The following is a 16689-nucleotide window of genomic DNA, read 5'->3' as shown; positions in this document are numbered from 1 at the left end:
ATTGCTAATGCTGTTTAGTTTGATCTGCTTAGTCCACTCGTAGATTAAAGCATTGGCATGGTCTTATCTATAAATCTGTTCTAGGTCTGATTCCATCATACCCTTTGGTTTACATCTGTCTAAAAAGTACAGGTAGCTATAGTCTTCGGCACAGGATTTATCATCATTGTTACACACATATTTTACACAAAACATTTTTTATTTTCATCGTCATAATTTAATTTTTTTTAGTGTAGCTTTTTGGCGCTGTTGAACTTCTGAAAACAGCCTACCACATACAGGTACACTGTATACAGCATATATGCAGGTATATGCCTGATAAAAGCTGCCTTTATTGGTATTTAACTGAGAAAATGTCAAGATCTAATAATGAATTTGACGCAATAAATGTCAGCAGTTACACTAAGGAAGTATTACAACTAGTGCTGTCAAATGATTAAAATTTGTAATAAGATTAATCACGTTTGGTGTGGATTAATTTCAACTAATCAATATCAATAATCAGTAATTAAATATATTCATTTTTAATCTATATTAATTGTGTTTCATTTGGCATGGGTAAACAGACTTAAGAAAGAAGGAAATATATATGTACTTAACATGTTTATTAAACACCTTCAACAGTTTCAAGCAAACGACTTGAAAAAAATGTTCCGTCTATTTATTTTTTCGTAATCAAATTTCCCATCCAGAGGGCCAATGTGCTGTTTAGCGACTTCCATTTTTATGGGTTGGTTCTGCTGCCTGTCACTACTGGATCAACTGCCTATTTGCACATGCGTACTTGGACAAACTACCTGAAATGCGTTGCCAGAGACGTTCAGAGTCATTCTGCACTGCAGATGGGGTAATTGCGTTAAAAATTTTAATCAGATTAATCATGATGATAGATTTATCCACGTTAACGCGTTCATTTTGACAGCCCTAATTACAACACACTAATCACTTATATGGGGGATATTGCCAGTTTTCCCTGCCAGGTGGTTTAAAATTATTAATTAACCCTTTCATGCATAGTGGTCACAACAGTGGACAGTTATCCTACAGCTGTTTTCTTGTATATTCATGGGTTTTATAAGCCAACACAGTGGACACTTATGCATCATCCCATACAGTCCAATTCTAACTTACTGTATCTCTGCCGTTCTTGATAAACCTGATCTGCAATAACATGTTTGAGTGTAAATCAACAAACAAAATGGGCTCTGTTTTTGCCTATTATCTCTATGAAGTGAGTAATAACTAGCATTAGAATATGTTAAAATGTGGGAAAACATCTGATTAGCAGCATTAAAAATGTTTTTATTGCATAGTTTTCCATATCACTTTCTAATATTAAGTTTTAAATACATGTTTCTTTGCTTCAAAAATTAAGTGCATGGGGTCCGGCTGAGTGGATATTTTTGTAACTGCTTAAAAAAACAAACAAATAAACCAAAAAAAAAAAAAAAAACTTTATCGAATTGTTTTTTTTTTTTTTTTTTTCATGCCTAAAGAGGAATAAAAACACTCAGGAAAAATATCTTGACCAAGGTTCTCATAATTGCATGAAAGGGTTAAACATAAAATAAGATTCAAAAAAGGTCAAGTCATAAAAAAAACAAAACAAAACATAAAATAAAACAACCAAAGTAAAGTTTGTTTGTTCAGCTTATGACTTCAAAAAAATATTAATCATTTGATTTATTTTTACAGATTGCAGGTTTTGTGCAAATAAGCTGAAATTCTACTCTATGAACCCTCATCAAGCATATTTATATCCCTTCATGACTGTTTCATATTCCTTCTATTTACTGAAATAACCCTTAAACCTTTACCGGCAGTGTACATATACGTGTCATTTATTTATCCATAATTTCTTCCAAACATCTATGTTATCTGGCATCTGTTTGGCTGCAGCTGTCCCTGTTCAGACAAACTCAACAGATCCCAGAGTAATCGATCAAACGGTGAAAGTTCACTATGGTCTAATCTTATCACAGATTTTTCACTGTTTCGCCTCCCTTTTTATGCTAGTTGTTGTGCTAAAGGATGGACTCGTTACTGTTCTGCTCTCGTCGGTCACCGGTGGTGTGTTTGAGCGGCTGTGTGTCTTCCAGTCAACAGTTAGCCACACATGTAGGACTGGGTGAGTGGACAACAGTTACCATGGAGATGGAGAAACCGGAACTCCCACAAGTTTAAGGTTATGCTAACAGCTAGCTTAATCGTGTTTTAGACAGACAGACAGACAGACAGACAGACAGATACTTTATTGATCCTTTGCAGGAGATTGTTTGTTACAACAGCAGCACTACAAACAGTACAAGCAAAAAACACACTGACCCATCACAAAAGACACCCACATACAACCAACAATGGCACGAAGAAGTGTTTAAAAACTGAATAAAAGATAAATAAATAAGTAAATATAATTTGTACAATAAAGTAAATGTAAATATTTCTATCATTAGCTGATGGGAAAGTATGACCATATACTTTGAAGCCATTTTTCAACAGCTCATGATAATGCTAAATATATAGTTAGTATACGACTTGTGTTGTGGATATTAACAAGGCTATTTATAACCTGTCCTGTTCAGTTTACATATTTACCACCACCTTTATGTCAGACCAACAGGAGGTTACACTGGTCTACAAGTAAAATGCCTGCAGAATAAAAGGAGTGGAAGTTTTAGTCAAGTTTTAGTCATAGAAAAATTCAGTAAAATGCTGGTTGGCTGTAGTTTCCAAGATACAGTCCTGTGTCAAAATGTGAAATTCTGAGAATTAATAAAATAATGGGTTTTATTCCAAAGTAATGTTTGTCTCAGAGCTACCAGATCTACTTAAAAAACAATGTCTGCACATTACAATACATTCACTGAACAGGTTCTTTCTAGTGGAAGATGTATGTATACATAAACTAATAATTATGTGTAATAACACATAATCTTTTACATGAAAACATCAGCTAACCAGCACTTTTGTCATTTGTTTTCCACTTAATCTTATTGAAGTATGTAAGATTTAGTGAGTTTAATCTCTGAGGTAGATAATTAAAAAAAAAAAAAAAAAAAAAAGTAGACCACTGATATTAATCTTAAAATGACCTTCATGTGGGAGCAAAGGTGTGAATACTGTGATTTGTGATTTGGTCATACATTTTATTAAAGTGCTAATTGAGAGATACTGTCTGTGTGTCTGCTGTCTTTAAGTCTAATTCACTGCTCCAAAAAATTGTAATCTGTCCTGCATATTCTTACATAAACAAGGTATTTTATCATCATACTTATCTTAAATAGAACAAGAGGAGGCTTCACTAGCATGGACTGTATAAGTAAGAAAAAATACATGTATAAGTAAGTGTTTTTGTTGTGTACTAAAAGTCTAAGTATGTGTGGTTTGTAGTTGTTCCTCTCTTTATTTTTATTTAACCTTTATTTAACCAGTCTCATTGAGAATAAAATATATCTTTTGCAGGAGAATACGGGGCAAGACAGGCAGCAGCACAAATTACATGTCAGTTACAATCAATGTTGAACCAGACATACACTCAAATAGTACAGATACAATCAGGAATTTACAAGATATACAATCGATACTCAATTTCTAAATTATATATATATAAAATAATGACTCAGAATGTGCAAAATATATTTTAACTCTTAGGCAAAGCAACTAATTACATCTGAATGTTACAGCCTCCCAGTCATTGAAATTACCCTTAAAGGGGCGTACAGAGACCAGCTCCTTCACTTTCAAAGCAGAGGGAGAAGCAAATTGAAAAACCGCCTTCCCAAGCTCAGGCCAAAGTTTCCAAGCCTTAGGAGCTGCCAATAAACATGTGAAACTGTGGCCTATTAAATACTTTCACACAAAATGGCTTCTCCTAGGTAAAAACACTAGTATATGTTACTTATAAACGTGGCTGTTACAGTAATAAGTCAACTTAGGCATAAACTAGCCCAGTGCTGAAAGTAAGCATATGGGTGGAACTAAATATGATCTTTTATGTACACAGTATTTTTTTTACACTGTGTTAATATTGACAGTTCTTAAAGGCCCATGTATTGCAGACTAAATGAGAGTTAAATACTGTACTTATAGTTCTCATATCTACTATGCTGAACGTATTTACTGTTAATTTACAAATTTAGAATAGAATAGAATAGAATAGAATAGAATAGAATAGAATAGAATAGAATAGGCTTTATTGTCATTACACCAGTTATGCAATGAAATAGCAAATGGTCTCTGCCCGCAACAGTGCACTTACATCCAAAACAATACAATAAGGTACAGACATGTATAAAAAAAAAATTAATAAAGCATGCAATCAAAAGATGGGCAAACTATAGATACTGTATGAAAGGGTAACATTTTAAAAATATAAAAGTAGTGTAAAAATGTGCAAATGTAACAGTGTGTCCCTCACTTTTTAGTTGATAGGTATAATGAAAGTATTCTTTAGGTGTAAGAGTAGTAAACCTTCAGTGTGCAACAGTTTTTATTTTGTACTGCCGGGACTACTTTGTGTTATATTGCAAAGAAGTAACCATAACTAGCTGTGTGAAATAATCTATACACTGCTGTGGATAAAACTAGTACTCAATCAAACATACTAATGGATTATCACCAAGTCAGTCAGTTACTGAGGTACCTACTGAATATTTGTTTGTGTGTAGACATCCTGAAGCGTGGTGGTAATGCAGCAGATGCTGCAGTTGCAGTAGCTGCAGCTCTAGCAGTAACGGAACCGGGAAGTACCGGTCCTGGGGGTGACGCCTTCTGCTTGTTCTATAATGGACAGTCTGGAGAGATCAGAGGAATAAATGGCAGGTAGAGACTCCTGTTATGATCTGTCTTGTCTCTCTTATACAGATTAATTACCTGAGCCTCTGTTTGTGTCCTCAGTGGTCGTTCGCCCAAAGCACAGACCTTGGAGTTTCTGGAAAGTCGTGGTTTCAGTGCTGAGACCCCTCCTTCAGCTTTTGATGCTTTGAATGTCACAGTACCAGGGGCCCCAGCATGCTGGTGTGATACTATAAAGCAGTTTGGTAGTCACAAGGTTGGTCTATGTGTGCGTCTCTCTTTGCATAAATGAGTGTTTACCAGGAGTATCTCTAACATAACCTTTTACATAAACAATCTGAGCACAAGAACATTTTGTAAACAGCGCTCTCAAATGTGTTTCCTATGCTGTTGAGGTCAGTGTTTGTGTGAGTGTATGTAGCTTTGCTGCTTCTGTTTGGAGCACCTGTAGTGATGTTGAATGTGAATTTAGTATGTATAAACACTGAAAGGACAAACTGTTACTGAGCACTGTGCATATTTTCTTTATTTGGTCCAACTTCACCATTTATGGAAAGGTTTCTCATGTCACTTTTCTCCCTTCTGCAAAATATCCTCAAAAATACCATACAGCATTTAGCAACTAAGTAAGTAAGCTGTATTCTACCAGAATAACAATTTCAAAGTGTCTTACAGTAAATAATAAAATGTAAAATTGTTCAAAGAAGTGTATTATTCAGTATGAAAAGTGTGAGTGAGAAATACTGTGTAGAATATGAAAAGCAAAAGTATTCAATAATAAAAGCAACACATCAAGATTTTAAGTAGCACACCTCTAAAAATTCTGGTGTAACTTTCTCAAAATGTGACTCAGCTAACCTGAAGGGAAGGGATGGGAAATCCATATTATTGAGGCTGCAAAGGCAAATCCATATGGGAGTGGTCTCTTCCGGGATGATAATGAACTGTTTGATTGCTGTTGAGAATGTGGTTAATTACCAACTAGAATGGTATCAAAGACATGTTCAAATTGTATCTGCTCATTTATGAACACTGATCACAATTAATAATTTTTTTCCCTCTTGAAAACCCTCAGGAGAAATCAGACAAGTTTTTATCTCCACTCTTCTTTTAAGCACAATGACTCACACTTCCTGCTTTCCTCTGAGGTAATACACATGTGTTTCCTCTTCCTGTTTCCTTAGCTGTCCTTGCACGAGGTGCTGAGTGGAGCAGTGCAACTGGCAGAGGTGGGGTTTCCTGTTGCCGAGGTAGCAGCTCACCACTGGGCTCAGGGGGTGACGGCCCTGCGAGGTGATGGCAAAGAATTAGGTGGAGACCTGTTGATTGATGGTCACGCACCCAAACACGGACAAGTGTTCAAAAACCCTGCCCTGGCCCGAACCCTGAGGGTAAATCCTCATTTTGCTTTCTGTCCAAACGTATTGTAAACAGGAGGAAAACCACACAGACAACCAACAAATCCAGTTTAAGTGGTCTCCAGCATGTTCCTCCTGAAGGCACTTCATTTGTTGGCTTACCCTGCTTTGCATGCAAGGTCATGCAAGGTAATTAACAGTAACCTCATCAGCATGGGACTTACTAAACATGGATGACATAGGAAGAGGGGAATGTGGGTTAAGTAACGCTGGGTAAAGTAAGGATATTAAACAAGGCCAACAGAAAGGGAGAGGTGGGTGGGAGATTAAAACTAGACAAGGAAGAGAAGCTGGAGAGGAGACAGGAAATCCAAGGTGAATGGGTTAAAAAAGAGAAAAGGAAGGAAGGAAAAATGGGTGAAAGAAGGTGGCATTAAGGTGGAGGTGAAAATGGAGAGACATAGTTTACTGTATGTTTTGGTATGAAGAAGGATACCAGATGTCTTGGACTTCATACTGATTCCAAATGATACCTTTTTCTATATGCATTCATAAAATCCAAATAAGAACATTTCAATCATTCATCCTCAATGAAACAAATCTTAAGCTTTATTTTTTGGTCTTTTATACTCTCAAAAGCAATTCCATAGCATAGTTTAACCAAAACTTCTCTTGTGGTCTCTTAACATAAAATAAATAAAAGGTTATTTATTAGAATTTGAAGTCTAAGTAATTAATGATAATCAACATGTTCATAGAAAATTATGTATTCATATTATTTGATGTTGCAATTAATCAAAAATATTGTACAAGCAGGTATTGAAATTTGGTTCCAAATAGTATAATAAGCAACTTGGTGCAAGAAATGCATCAAAGTTTAATGTAAACTCCCCACATACAGTAGGTGCTTTTACTTATTCTCACTAAAAATGGCCAAAAAAGTCACTATGACGGAATTGAAATTGTTTTAACTACAACAACATAGACAGGAAATGCCCATTCTGTGATAGAAAACACTATAGATAACTTTAAAAAAAGTGCTGACTTCCTGTCAATGATGTGACTGGGTCAGATTGTTTGTGTGGACAATACGATATTCATAAACTCAAGCTCATTCTGCAGTTTCCTGTTTCTGGGACATCAGTAGAACTATTACTGAGCCCTGTTTGCATATGTGTGTGTGGTTTTTTGTTTGTATGTCACCATTAAACTATGCACTGATCGATGCTGTACTGTATTATCACATCAGACACGTAGTAATTAGTAATGCAATAATGCGTGGACACTGCCAAGTACGCCCATATCCCCCCTACACACACAGTTAAAACAATAGCACTGAGCTCAACCTCACTGATGGATGTTTTCCAGGGCATCATAAGAGTCATTCCTCGACGATGACGGGGTGTATGCAAAATCACACATTCACACCCACTCCTGCTCATTCATTAACATTGATTGAACACACAATAGTGCACACGTCATCTAGATGCCTTTCAGTTCTTTCAGATGCTGACTTCATTACCTCATTCAAGCCATTTTATTCTTAATTGCTTTGTGTTTTCTATGGATATTAAAGTGACAGTAGGCAGAAATGTGAAAATACATGCCCTCATGCATCACTCCACTCTCCTTAATTTTCTAAGCATAAACTGTGTGTAAAGGTGGATGTTTTGATTATCTATATTATAAAAGGGAAGTGGACTCTGTGTGTGTGTGGGTGTGTGTGTTTGTGTGTGGGTGTGTGGGTGTGTGTGTGTGTGTGTGCCTCGGGCATCACACAAAATCCGGAAAGATTTGTCTGCTGCAGTTTGGCATACTTATGTATTTGTGGTCTAGGAAGAGACTAGCAAAAATGACAAGTTGATAGAACCAATATTTTGGGAGATATTAGTAATTTTGGAATACAATAGCCTTACAATCACGTTACTATGCCCAGAATCATGTGAATGCTTTGGTGGTGACTGCTGGACAAATGTGGTACAGCATGCGTGAATACACAACAAATATCAGTGCTGGGGGACCGGGATAGGCTACTGCCCCTCAGGGTCGGGATTTGGATTTTAAAAACATCCCCCCTTTTTGCATCCTCGGTATTGACAATGATGAAGTCCAGGATCTAGAACCCGTAGTTCCCCACAGGTCAACATGCTAGTAATCTACAGGGGTTGGACAAAATAATGGAAACACCTTCTATGATGCCACAATGTTAGGTGTTTCCATTATTTTGTCCAACCCCTGTATGTGAATGTGGAAAGCAAAAATATATCAGTCAGGGGAGCTGCCATGTTGTTTCTCTGATGCATTACAGAGTCTTAGCACTGTTCATTCCAGATGATTAGTCATTACAGCTGTCAGTCACCTGTTTTTATATCCATCTTCATTTCACATGCCAGCAATTTTCCTCTTGACATCACATCTATGGTTTCATGAACCCTCTCAAATGGTAACTTTAGCTTAAAGTTCAGCATTTAAATACTATTGTTAATGGTTTATTATGTTGTATTACTTGGAAAACATAGTTAGATGTACTCTACATTTTCACTATTTATTGTTTTTTTTTTTTTTTTTTTTACTTGTGGATAAGTTAGAAAGCGGTGCAATGAGGATTTATATGACTTGAATACAACAGACTCCTTTTAATGACACAATTTGACATTTCCATCCTGAGAGGAAACATACCAAAGTCTGTTACTTCATTTTCTAACATCTGAAAACTGAACCAAGAGAAGGTGCAGAAGTCTACTTTCAGCTTGAATTACACTGTGTGTAAAAGTTTTCATGGACTTTTTTTCCCATTGACCAAAAAGTAATGCCTACTGAAACTTTTATTTTTTTTGAAATCCTCTAAGAAATTCAAAGATGGGCTGGATGTGTTGACAGGAGCTGGGTGAACATGGAAAATCCGCTTTCTACGAGGGCAGAGTGGCCCAAGCCATCGTTGACATCATCATCCGACATGGAGGAGTCATGACCTTGGATGACCTGAGCAGCCATGACAGTGAGCTGGTCACCCCCATAAGCACAGACTACAAGGTGCGGTCAACAACAGATACTTATTGTTTCAATAATGTAGTCATAACACGGTCAGCAGAGTGACTGAGCTCATTGTGTGTTCAGGGTGTGCGTCTGTGGGAGCCTCCTCCTAACGGTCAGGGATTGGTTGCTCTGCTGCTGCTCAACATCCTGGAGAATTTCCCTCTCAAAGGTAACCGAAGGGACACTGACGCAGTATGACAGCTGTAAAACTAAGAGCCTCATGCATTTGGTTTATTTTCAGAAAGTATGAGTAAAGTCAATACCCTACTTTTTTTTTTTTTTTTTTTTTTTTTTTACTTCCTTTTACTTTTAATCCCCATATTTTAACACAAATATCTTTACATTCTACTGTCTTCAGAACAGGTTCAAGTTCTAATGCATTTGAAGGGAATCACTGATTTATTTATTTTAAATTTTGTTTCATTGTGTGCCTTCCTAACATCAACGCAAATTTCAGTCTACAACTGTAAATGAATTTAACAATAACATAGAAAACATATTTGTGTCATCTGTTCATTAGTGCAGATCAAACAAGACAAACATTGAGAACTGATTATCTTTACATTATACTGTGTGTGACTTGCAATTATAATTTTATATTAATATGACTTAAGGATCTTTAACTTTGCATAGAAACAGCTGGTACAAGTGACTTATACTCTAAGTCTGTGTGTTTTCAGTTTTACCTGAGTAAAGAAGTTGAATGGGGACTTTCACTTTTAGCATGTTTAACTGAAATCAGTGGTAGAGAATGATCTCAAAAACTCTCAAATGTCACAGCAGAAATACTGGAAAGGGGAATGACATAGAGGAAATGTCACCCAGATCTGAGATCACAGTCTGTGTTATTTACTCAACTATGCACCGCCCCATCCCTGACATTTTTAAATGCAGAGTCTGAAGCTCTGGATTAGGCACATTTTATTAATAGCTCCCTCAAATTTTACTTCCTGCCCTGTTAATAGAGGAAACTGAGATGCAGTTGGTCTTCTAGGTGACATTCATTCAGGAAAAATAGGTAACAGGAACTGGCATGAAGGCAAAAACCCATTATTGGTGTTATGTTATGGCAGGAACAGACAAAGAAGAACTCCCAAAGAACATAAGCAACATAATCTAAGGCAGTGTTTTTCAACCATGGGGTCGCCTGGAATTTCTAGTTATTGACAGAAATAAAAACAAAAATTACAAATAAAAAAATATAGAGACAATCACAATACATAAAGGACATGACAAACTGTGAAGTTGAAACTGAAGCACTGTGGTACTGTTTATCTTTCAAATGTTCATTGCGGTCAGTTTAAGATGCTGCAGCTCTTGCATAATTCATGGTTTGAGTTCTTGTTTGTTCAGTATTAATTGTCAGCCTTGTAAATCCAAGCTGGACTGTCTGTACATATCCTGACCAAGGAAAATAAAATTCTCACTCTGTGCAGTAATCTACACCTGGCTTTTCTGTCTCCGTCCATAATAATATACATTATATAGACTAAATGTCATCTAAAATCAACGTTTTTTTGCAACATAGTATTGCAAACTATTACATGATCAAAAACAAATTAATTTTAGGAAAAAAATTTCTCCATTTTGAATGTCTGGGGTCACCAGAAATTTGTGATGGTACAATGGGGTCATGAGCCAAAAAAGGTTGGGAACCACTGATCTAAGGACCCCTGGGCACTCTCAAAATTTCATTCTTCTAGTTTGATTGAGATATTTGATTTACACTCATTTGTTATGTAATCCTTCTTTGCTTGTGTGTGTTTGTGTGAAGCGGTCGGCCATAACAGCGCTGACTACATTCATGTGTTAGTGGAGGCTGTTCGTCTGGCACAAGCGGACGGCATGCGTTACCTGGGTGACTCTGACCATGTGACCATCCCTCTCGAAACCTTACTTGACAAGAACTACAGCCAGCAGCGATCCCAGTGCATCAGAATGGACAGGTGCGTGTTTGTGTGTGAATCTCTGTGCATATGTGTCTGTTAGTACCAGTACGTACCAGTCGGGCTGTATTTACTTTAGATAGGACTCTAGACTTTTACTCCCCTCCCCTGACCTCAATGCCCATCCCATCCCTTCATGTCCTGTCCATCATTTGTGTGCGTATCTTTTGGCAACAGTGTGTATTTACTGATCAGCTCTGTAGACTTTGAACTTTAGTTCTTTATCAGTCGCAATCTAAATACAAATAGACTATAAAAGTGTAAAATAACAGCATGATCCTGTGTGCACAGACACCACTTGTATGTTCTTTAGTAAAATTATGCCGCTGTGTATACTGTTATTTTACATTCTCATAAATATACAGTTACTGAGTTCAGTAACAGTGGCATGTGGCAACAGATGGTTACAAATCCAGACTACCAACCTAAATAAAAACGAGTATGACAGCAGAATCTGAATGTTCAGATTTATGGGGATTTGGGTGCTAATATTAGTCAAGGATCCTCGTCTGGCAAGAGCCTCTTCACAGTTACTATGTTTACATGCATATCATATACAGGGTAACAGGGAATAATAAATGCAAGGGCAGGAAATTACAGATCATGTTTGCATCGACTGCAATAACCCATAACCTGGTTGCTGTAAAACCCAGTGTACGTGCACTAAGGTTATTTTAAGATTTGCAATTCCCTTTAGCCTATTACCTGCATAAGACATGATATTATATAATTAAATTAGATTTTAGTGTAGACAACACACTGCAAAAATCAAAATCTTACCAAGTGTATTTTTCTAATTTCTAGCCAAAATATCTCATCACACTTAAAATAAGACATAATCACTTAAAGAGTAACTTTTCAGTGAGATATAAGAACTTATTTTTAGACAGTAGATCTTGAAAATCTTTTTTCAAGAAATCTTGCAAAGATCATTTTCACTTGTTCCATTGATAGATTTTTTTGCTTAATTCAAGATTTTTTTTTTTTTTTTTGCTTAATTCAAACAAAAAAAATCTGCCAATGGAACAAGTGAAAATTATCTTTGCAAGATTTCTTGAAATAAGATTTTCAAGATCTGTTGTCTAAAAATAAGTTCCTATATCTCACTGAAAAGTTACTTTTAAGGTGATTTTGTCTTATTTTAAGTGTGATGAGATATTTTGACTAGAAATGAGAAAAATACACTTGGTAAGATTTTGATTTTTTCCAGTGCAATATAAGGCACAACTTTGGATTACCCATGAACTTTGTGCTTTATGTTTTCCTTTGTTGTTTCCATGTGTGTTTCCATAGGGTCATGGAGGCAGTTGAACCTGGTGTGGTGACGGGAAGTGACACTGTCTATTTCTGTGTGATTGACAGTCAGGGCAACGCTTGTTCATTTGTCAACAGCAACTATTTGAGCTTTGGAACCGGGCTGGTCCCAAAGGACTGTGGATTCCCGTTACAGGTCTGATGGATGGAAAGAGATAACTCACTAGGGTCACGGGGGTCGCTGGAGCCTATCCCAGCTACTTATGCACTGCAAAAATCCAAATCTTACCAAGTGTATTTACTCATTTCTAGTCAAAATATCTCATCACACTTAAAATAAGACATAATCACCTAAAGAGTAACTTTTCAGTGAGATATAAGAACTTATTTTTAGACAATAGATCTTGAAAATCTTATTTCAAGAAATCTTACCAAAATTATTTTCACTTGTTCTACTGGCAGATTTTTTGCCTAATTCAAGATGTTTTTTTGCTTAATTCAAGATGTTTTTTTGCTTAATTCAAGCAAAACAATCTGCCAATGGAACAAGTGAAAATTATCTTGGTAAGATTTCTTGAAATAAGATATTTTGACTAGAAATGAGAAAAATACACTTAGTAAGATTTAGATTTTTTCCAGTGTGGGCAAAGGCGGGGTACACCCTGGACATGTTGCCAGTTCATCACAGGGTTAAACTGTTAGTTTTTTATTATTATGCTCCTTAGGATTTTTGAGAGTGCCAGAAACTGTTGCTTATCCCTATATTAACCTATAAGGGATAACGTGGACCAATCTGGAGGGTCTTGATTACTGTTATTACTATTACTGAAGAAACCACACATTTGACCAGAAAAAATGAGTTGTTTGTTAGATTCTGTTGTTGGAACTGTTATTCATAAATACACTATTATTTATGCAGAAATAACACACCACACTAGAATACCAATGGAATTGGAACCGTCTAGTTGTGTAAGTCAGTTAAAGGTTTCAGTTTTATTTGGCATTTCAGAGAGCATGCACCGTTGCTATGTCCACAGTTTTTTAATCTGTCAAATTTGGATGTGTGGTAAATGACATTTTTCCATGTTGTGACGAACTTAGAAGCCATGTTTATTACTTTATACTAAGTATAAGTAAATGAAGGCAAAGATGGCAGATGTAATAGAGGATGCAGATTTTCATATTTTATCATCCTATTTTGTTTTCCCTCATAACAGCAGGAGTTCTGGAATTGTGTGCTTATGTTTTGCATATGCCAGTATGTGTTGAATAAAAAAACACAGAGGATGCTGTACAATCAAAATAAAGTTTGAATTATAAAACTCTTTCTCTCCGACAGAATCGTGGTGGGAACTTTAACCTGCGTCGTAACCATCCTAATTGCATCGCTGGGAGGAAACGGCCATATCACACCATTATACCTGCACTCCTCACGGACTCTGCAACCAAATATGGAAAACCACAACTCCTCGCTGCACTGGGGGTGATGGGGGCTTTCATGCAGCCACAAGGACATGTCCAGGTATGGAGTTATAATGACTGAAAAATAGATCATGAAGTACAGAAGTGAACTCGTTAAACTTAATCTATCCGTGTCATTTTTCTTTTAACATTGTGTTTCTGTGATTCTCGTGTTTAGGTTTTGTTAAACATGTTGGAGTTTGGGATGAACCCTCAACAGGCTCTTGATGCACCACGGGTATATGTGCAGTATGATAGTAAAAGTATGACTTTCCCTCAAAAATCTCACAGCACACAATTTTTAGCTAATAAACAAGTGTTCTTTTTCCTTAAATGTCATGGCTTGTGTAATGATTAACGGTATGTGTATTTAGTCAAACTAGTGCACCGTATTGTTGTATGCTTCATACTGTGAGTCCTGAAATGAGTTTAAGTTCATGATGAAATTATATGTATAAAGTAAATGTATATGTTTAAAGTATATGTTACTGTTAAATACAGAACATCAGTACAATGGGTTTCATATAAAACAGATAAAATGAACACTCGCAACACATTTATGGTTTTACTATATTACCTTCCTTTTACAGTTCACTGCAGCAGCTGTTCAGTGTTCACAAGTGATGTCAGACTTTGTCTCTGTATCTGTGTCTAGTTGCTCAGTGGACGGTGAATCTGGAGGAAGGAATCGACCAAAATGTAGCCGAGGAGCTGAGAAGACGAGGCCACACTGTCAACTGGCCAATCACAGGTTGTCTACAGTCACAGAAAAAATTATTAGACCATCAAAAGTCATCAAAAACATTGGTTATGTAATCAAGTACTAACTCCTGTGTGTATCATGTGACTAAAACAGACAGAAAAGAAAATATGGAATACCTAAAAGTACTGTTTTTGGCAGTAGCTATTGATGTAATAATAATAATAATAATAATAAATTGTATTTATAAAGCACTTTTCATTCAGCAGAATCTCAAAGTGCTACAGAGAGAAGACAGTCCAATAAAAAATAAAATACTGTATCAGGAATAAAAGACTAGGCGAATAAAACAGAGCATCATGGTGGTCCATAAAAAGCCTGACTGAACAGGAATGTTTTTGGCCCCTTTTTGAAGGAGTCCAGTGACTGAGGAACTCTGAGGTGGTCAGGGAGGAAGTTCCACATACGGGGGGCGGCTTAAGTGATTTTGGTTATTATCAAGAAAACCATGGAAAATGGCTAGATATCAGTTCTGAAATTAAACTCTTATGAGCTATTTTTGTTGTTATCATTATATTTGTCCAAACAAATGTACCTTTAGTTGTACCAGACATTAAAATGACCAAGAAATTGAAGAAAATGAGGGTGGTCTAATAATTTTTTCTGTGACTATATGTTTAGTTACAGCATTACTATGTATTTACTGCATGTTGTGACTGTAAATAGAGGCTAAAAATATTTTATCTTCTATTACAGTATACTGTACATCTAAATTGTAAACATCTATGCACTGTGTCTATGCAAGTAGTATTTAAAAAAGCATCATAAATATCAGGCAGGTACACATATAGCATAGCCTATATCTTGTTATCTTGTCCTAAAAGAAGGTCAGGTGCTTTCAACATAAAACACAATTACATTTTATTAATAAACTCTTAATATGAGTTGAACAAAAACTGTGCAATAAAAGAAAATATGGAAAATTATACATATTTGATCTTGCAAATATGGTCATGTCATATCTTCTATAAAATAATATTAGTAACAACAATGTGTATAGAATTATAGTTCCCAAGGTTATATATTTATAGCTCAGTTCATAAAACAGTGCATCAGGATAATGCTTCTTCCTCATTTGTCTTGTTCCTAATCACACAGGTCATAAAAGGTCTCAGTTTGGACGAGGACAAATCATCACAGTGGGGGATTGGTGGAAACCATCTGTCAATCAAGCTGATCATCCATCCAGGGTGCTGTGGGCGGGATCAGACCCTAGAGCTGATGGATGTGCTCAGGGATACTAGACCAACATACAGTACATGACCTCATGTCCACTTCAGGAAATCAGATCAAGTGATCACACAAATACCAGAGAATGCAGGTTTTTACACATTAAACGAAGAGAATGGGTAGAAAAAAAATTTTGCTTTGTGCCTTCAGTGTGAAAAATTGATTACTAAGTGTCTTAATTCACCATGTTCTTATGCCAGAATATTTATACATCATTATTATTTCTATGCAATGCTGACAGTGTGAAGTAGAACTATCTCAACTGTTAATCATGAAATTACAGTTTATTTTTTTTGCTCATCTGATTTCAAGCTGCTATATTAGTATGTGTAGGATTTTGAGCACCCTTTAATCTGCTGTGATAAACAAGAAAATACATCTTGGAACCTTTACAATATGTACCAGAGATAACTGTCTTCATCTCAGATAATTATCCATTTTAGTATTTTTATTAATTCTAGGGGATTAATAAAGTAAATCTATCTAATATTACCTTAATAAATTACAGACCATTGCTCTTGGAGACAATGAAAGATATATGTGATTATTTTTGCTGTGAAGAGAATAAGTCTGTTTTTTTTAAAAATTCATAATGGTGCTGAATTAAAATAAAATAAAATGGATAATGATTTTGCACTCTTTGAAGAAATGAAAAATAAATTATTACAATGTAGATTTATACGTCCACTGTTTGTTATTTATATGTTTTTATGTAGTGAGACGAACGTTCTGTTTATCTAGTCTGACTCACAGGATGTACTCTACTGGATTAATCCTGTCATTAGGTGACCATTTAAAATCCTTTCTTACACTATTTGCATGTTAATGGCCCCTTTACTGCATGAAATAT

The 16689-nt window shown here is 35.9% G+C and overlaps 1 protein-coding gene across 3 annotated transcripts; it reads left to right on the top strand.

Moving 5' to 3' along the window:
• The first annotated feature begins 1949 nt into the window (after positions 1-1949).
• LOC115417395 (glutathione hydrolase-like YwrD proenzyme) lies at positions 1950-16207 on the top strand. 3 transcript variants are annotated; one of them, XR_003935162.1, is made up of 12 exons: positions 1950-2128; positions 4668-4821; positions 4897-5050; positions 5979-6185; positions 9033-9185; positions 9270-9357; positions 10963-11134; positions 12428-12584; positions 13728-13910; positions 14028-14087; positions 14505-14600; positions 15708-15826. XR_003935162.1 is itself a non-coding variant. In XM_030131294.1 (12 exons), exons 1-12 carry the CDS (start codon positions 2032-2034, stop codon positions 15851-15853), a joined length of 1692 nt encoding a protein of 563 aa, XP_029987154.1. In that variant the 5' UTR covers positions 1950-2031; the 3' UTR covers positions 15854-16207. The 3 variants fall into 3 exon arrangements, 2 of the variants coding, with proteins under 2 accessions (XP_029987154.1, XP_029987155.1); XM_030131294.1 differs by having other exon boundaries at positions 14028-14112; positions 15708-16207; XM_030131295.1 differs by lacking the exon at positions 4668-4821 and having other exon boundaries at positions 14028-14112; positions 15708-16207.
• The last annotated feature ends 482 nt before the right edge of the window (positions 16208-16689 follow it).

Source organism: Sphaeramia orbicularis, chromosome 4, assembly GCF_902148855.1.
Source record: "Sphaeramia orbicularis chromosome 4, fSphaOr1.1, whole genome shotgun sequence".
NCBI classification, from domain to species: Eukaryota; Metazoa; Chordata; class Actinopteri; order Kurtiformes; family Apogonidae; genus Sphaeramia; species Sphaeramia orbicularis.
Note: the sequence above shows the minus strand (reverse complement) of the source record. Positions and strands in the feature narration are given on the sequence as shown.

Bases quoted from the DNA above. Each gene is read 5' to 3' on its own strand.
- LOC115417395 (XM_030131294.1), top strand. From the start codon at position 2,032: ATGGACTCGTTACTGTTCTGCTCTCGTCGGTCACCGGTGGTGTGTTTG. The intron at 4,822-4,896 runs GTAGAGACTCCT...TTGTGTCCTCAG, and splicing joins ATCAGAGGAATAAATGGCAG to TGGTCGTTCGCCCAAAGCAC. The intron at 9,186-9,269 runs GTGCGGTCAACA...TTGTGTGTTCAG, and splicing joins CCATAAGCACAGACTACAAG to GGTGTGCGTCTGTGGGAGCC.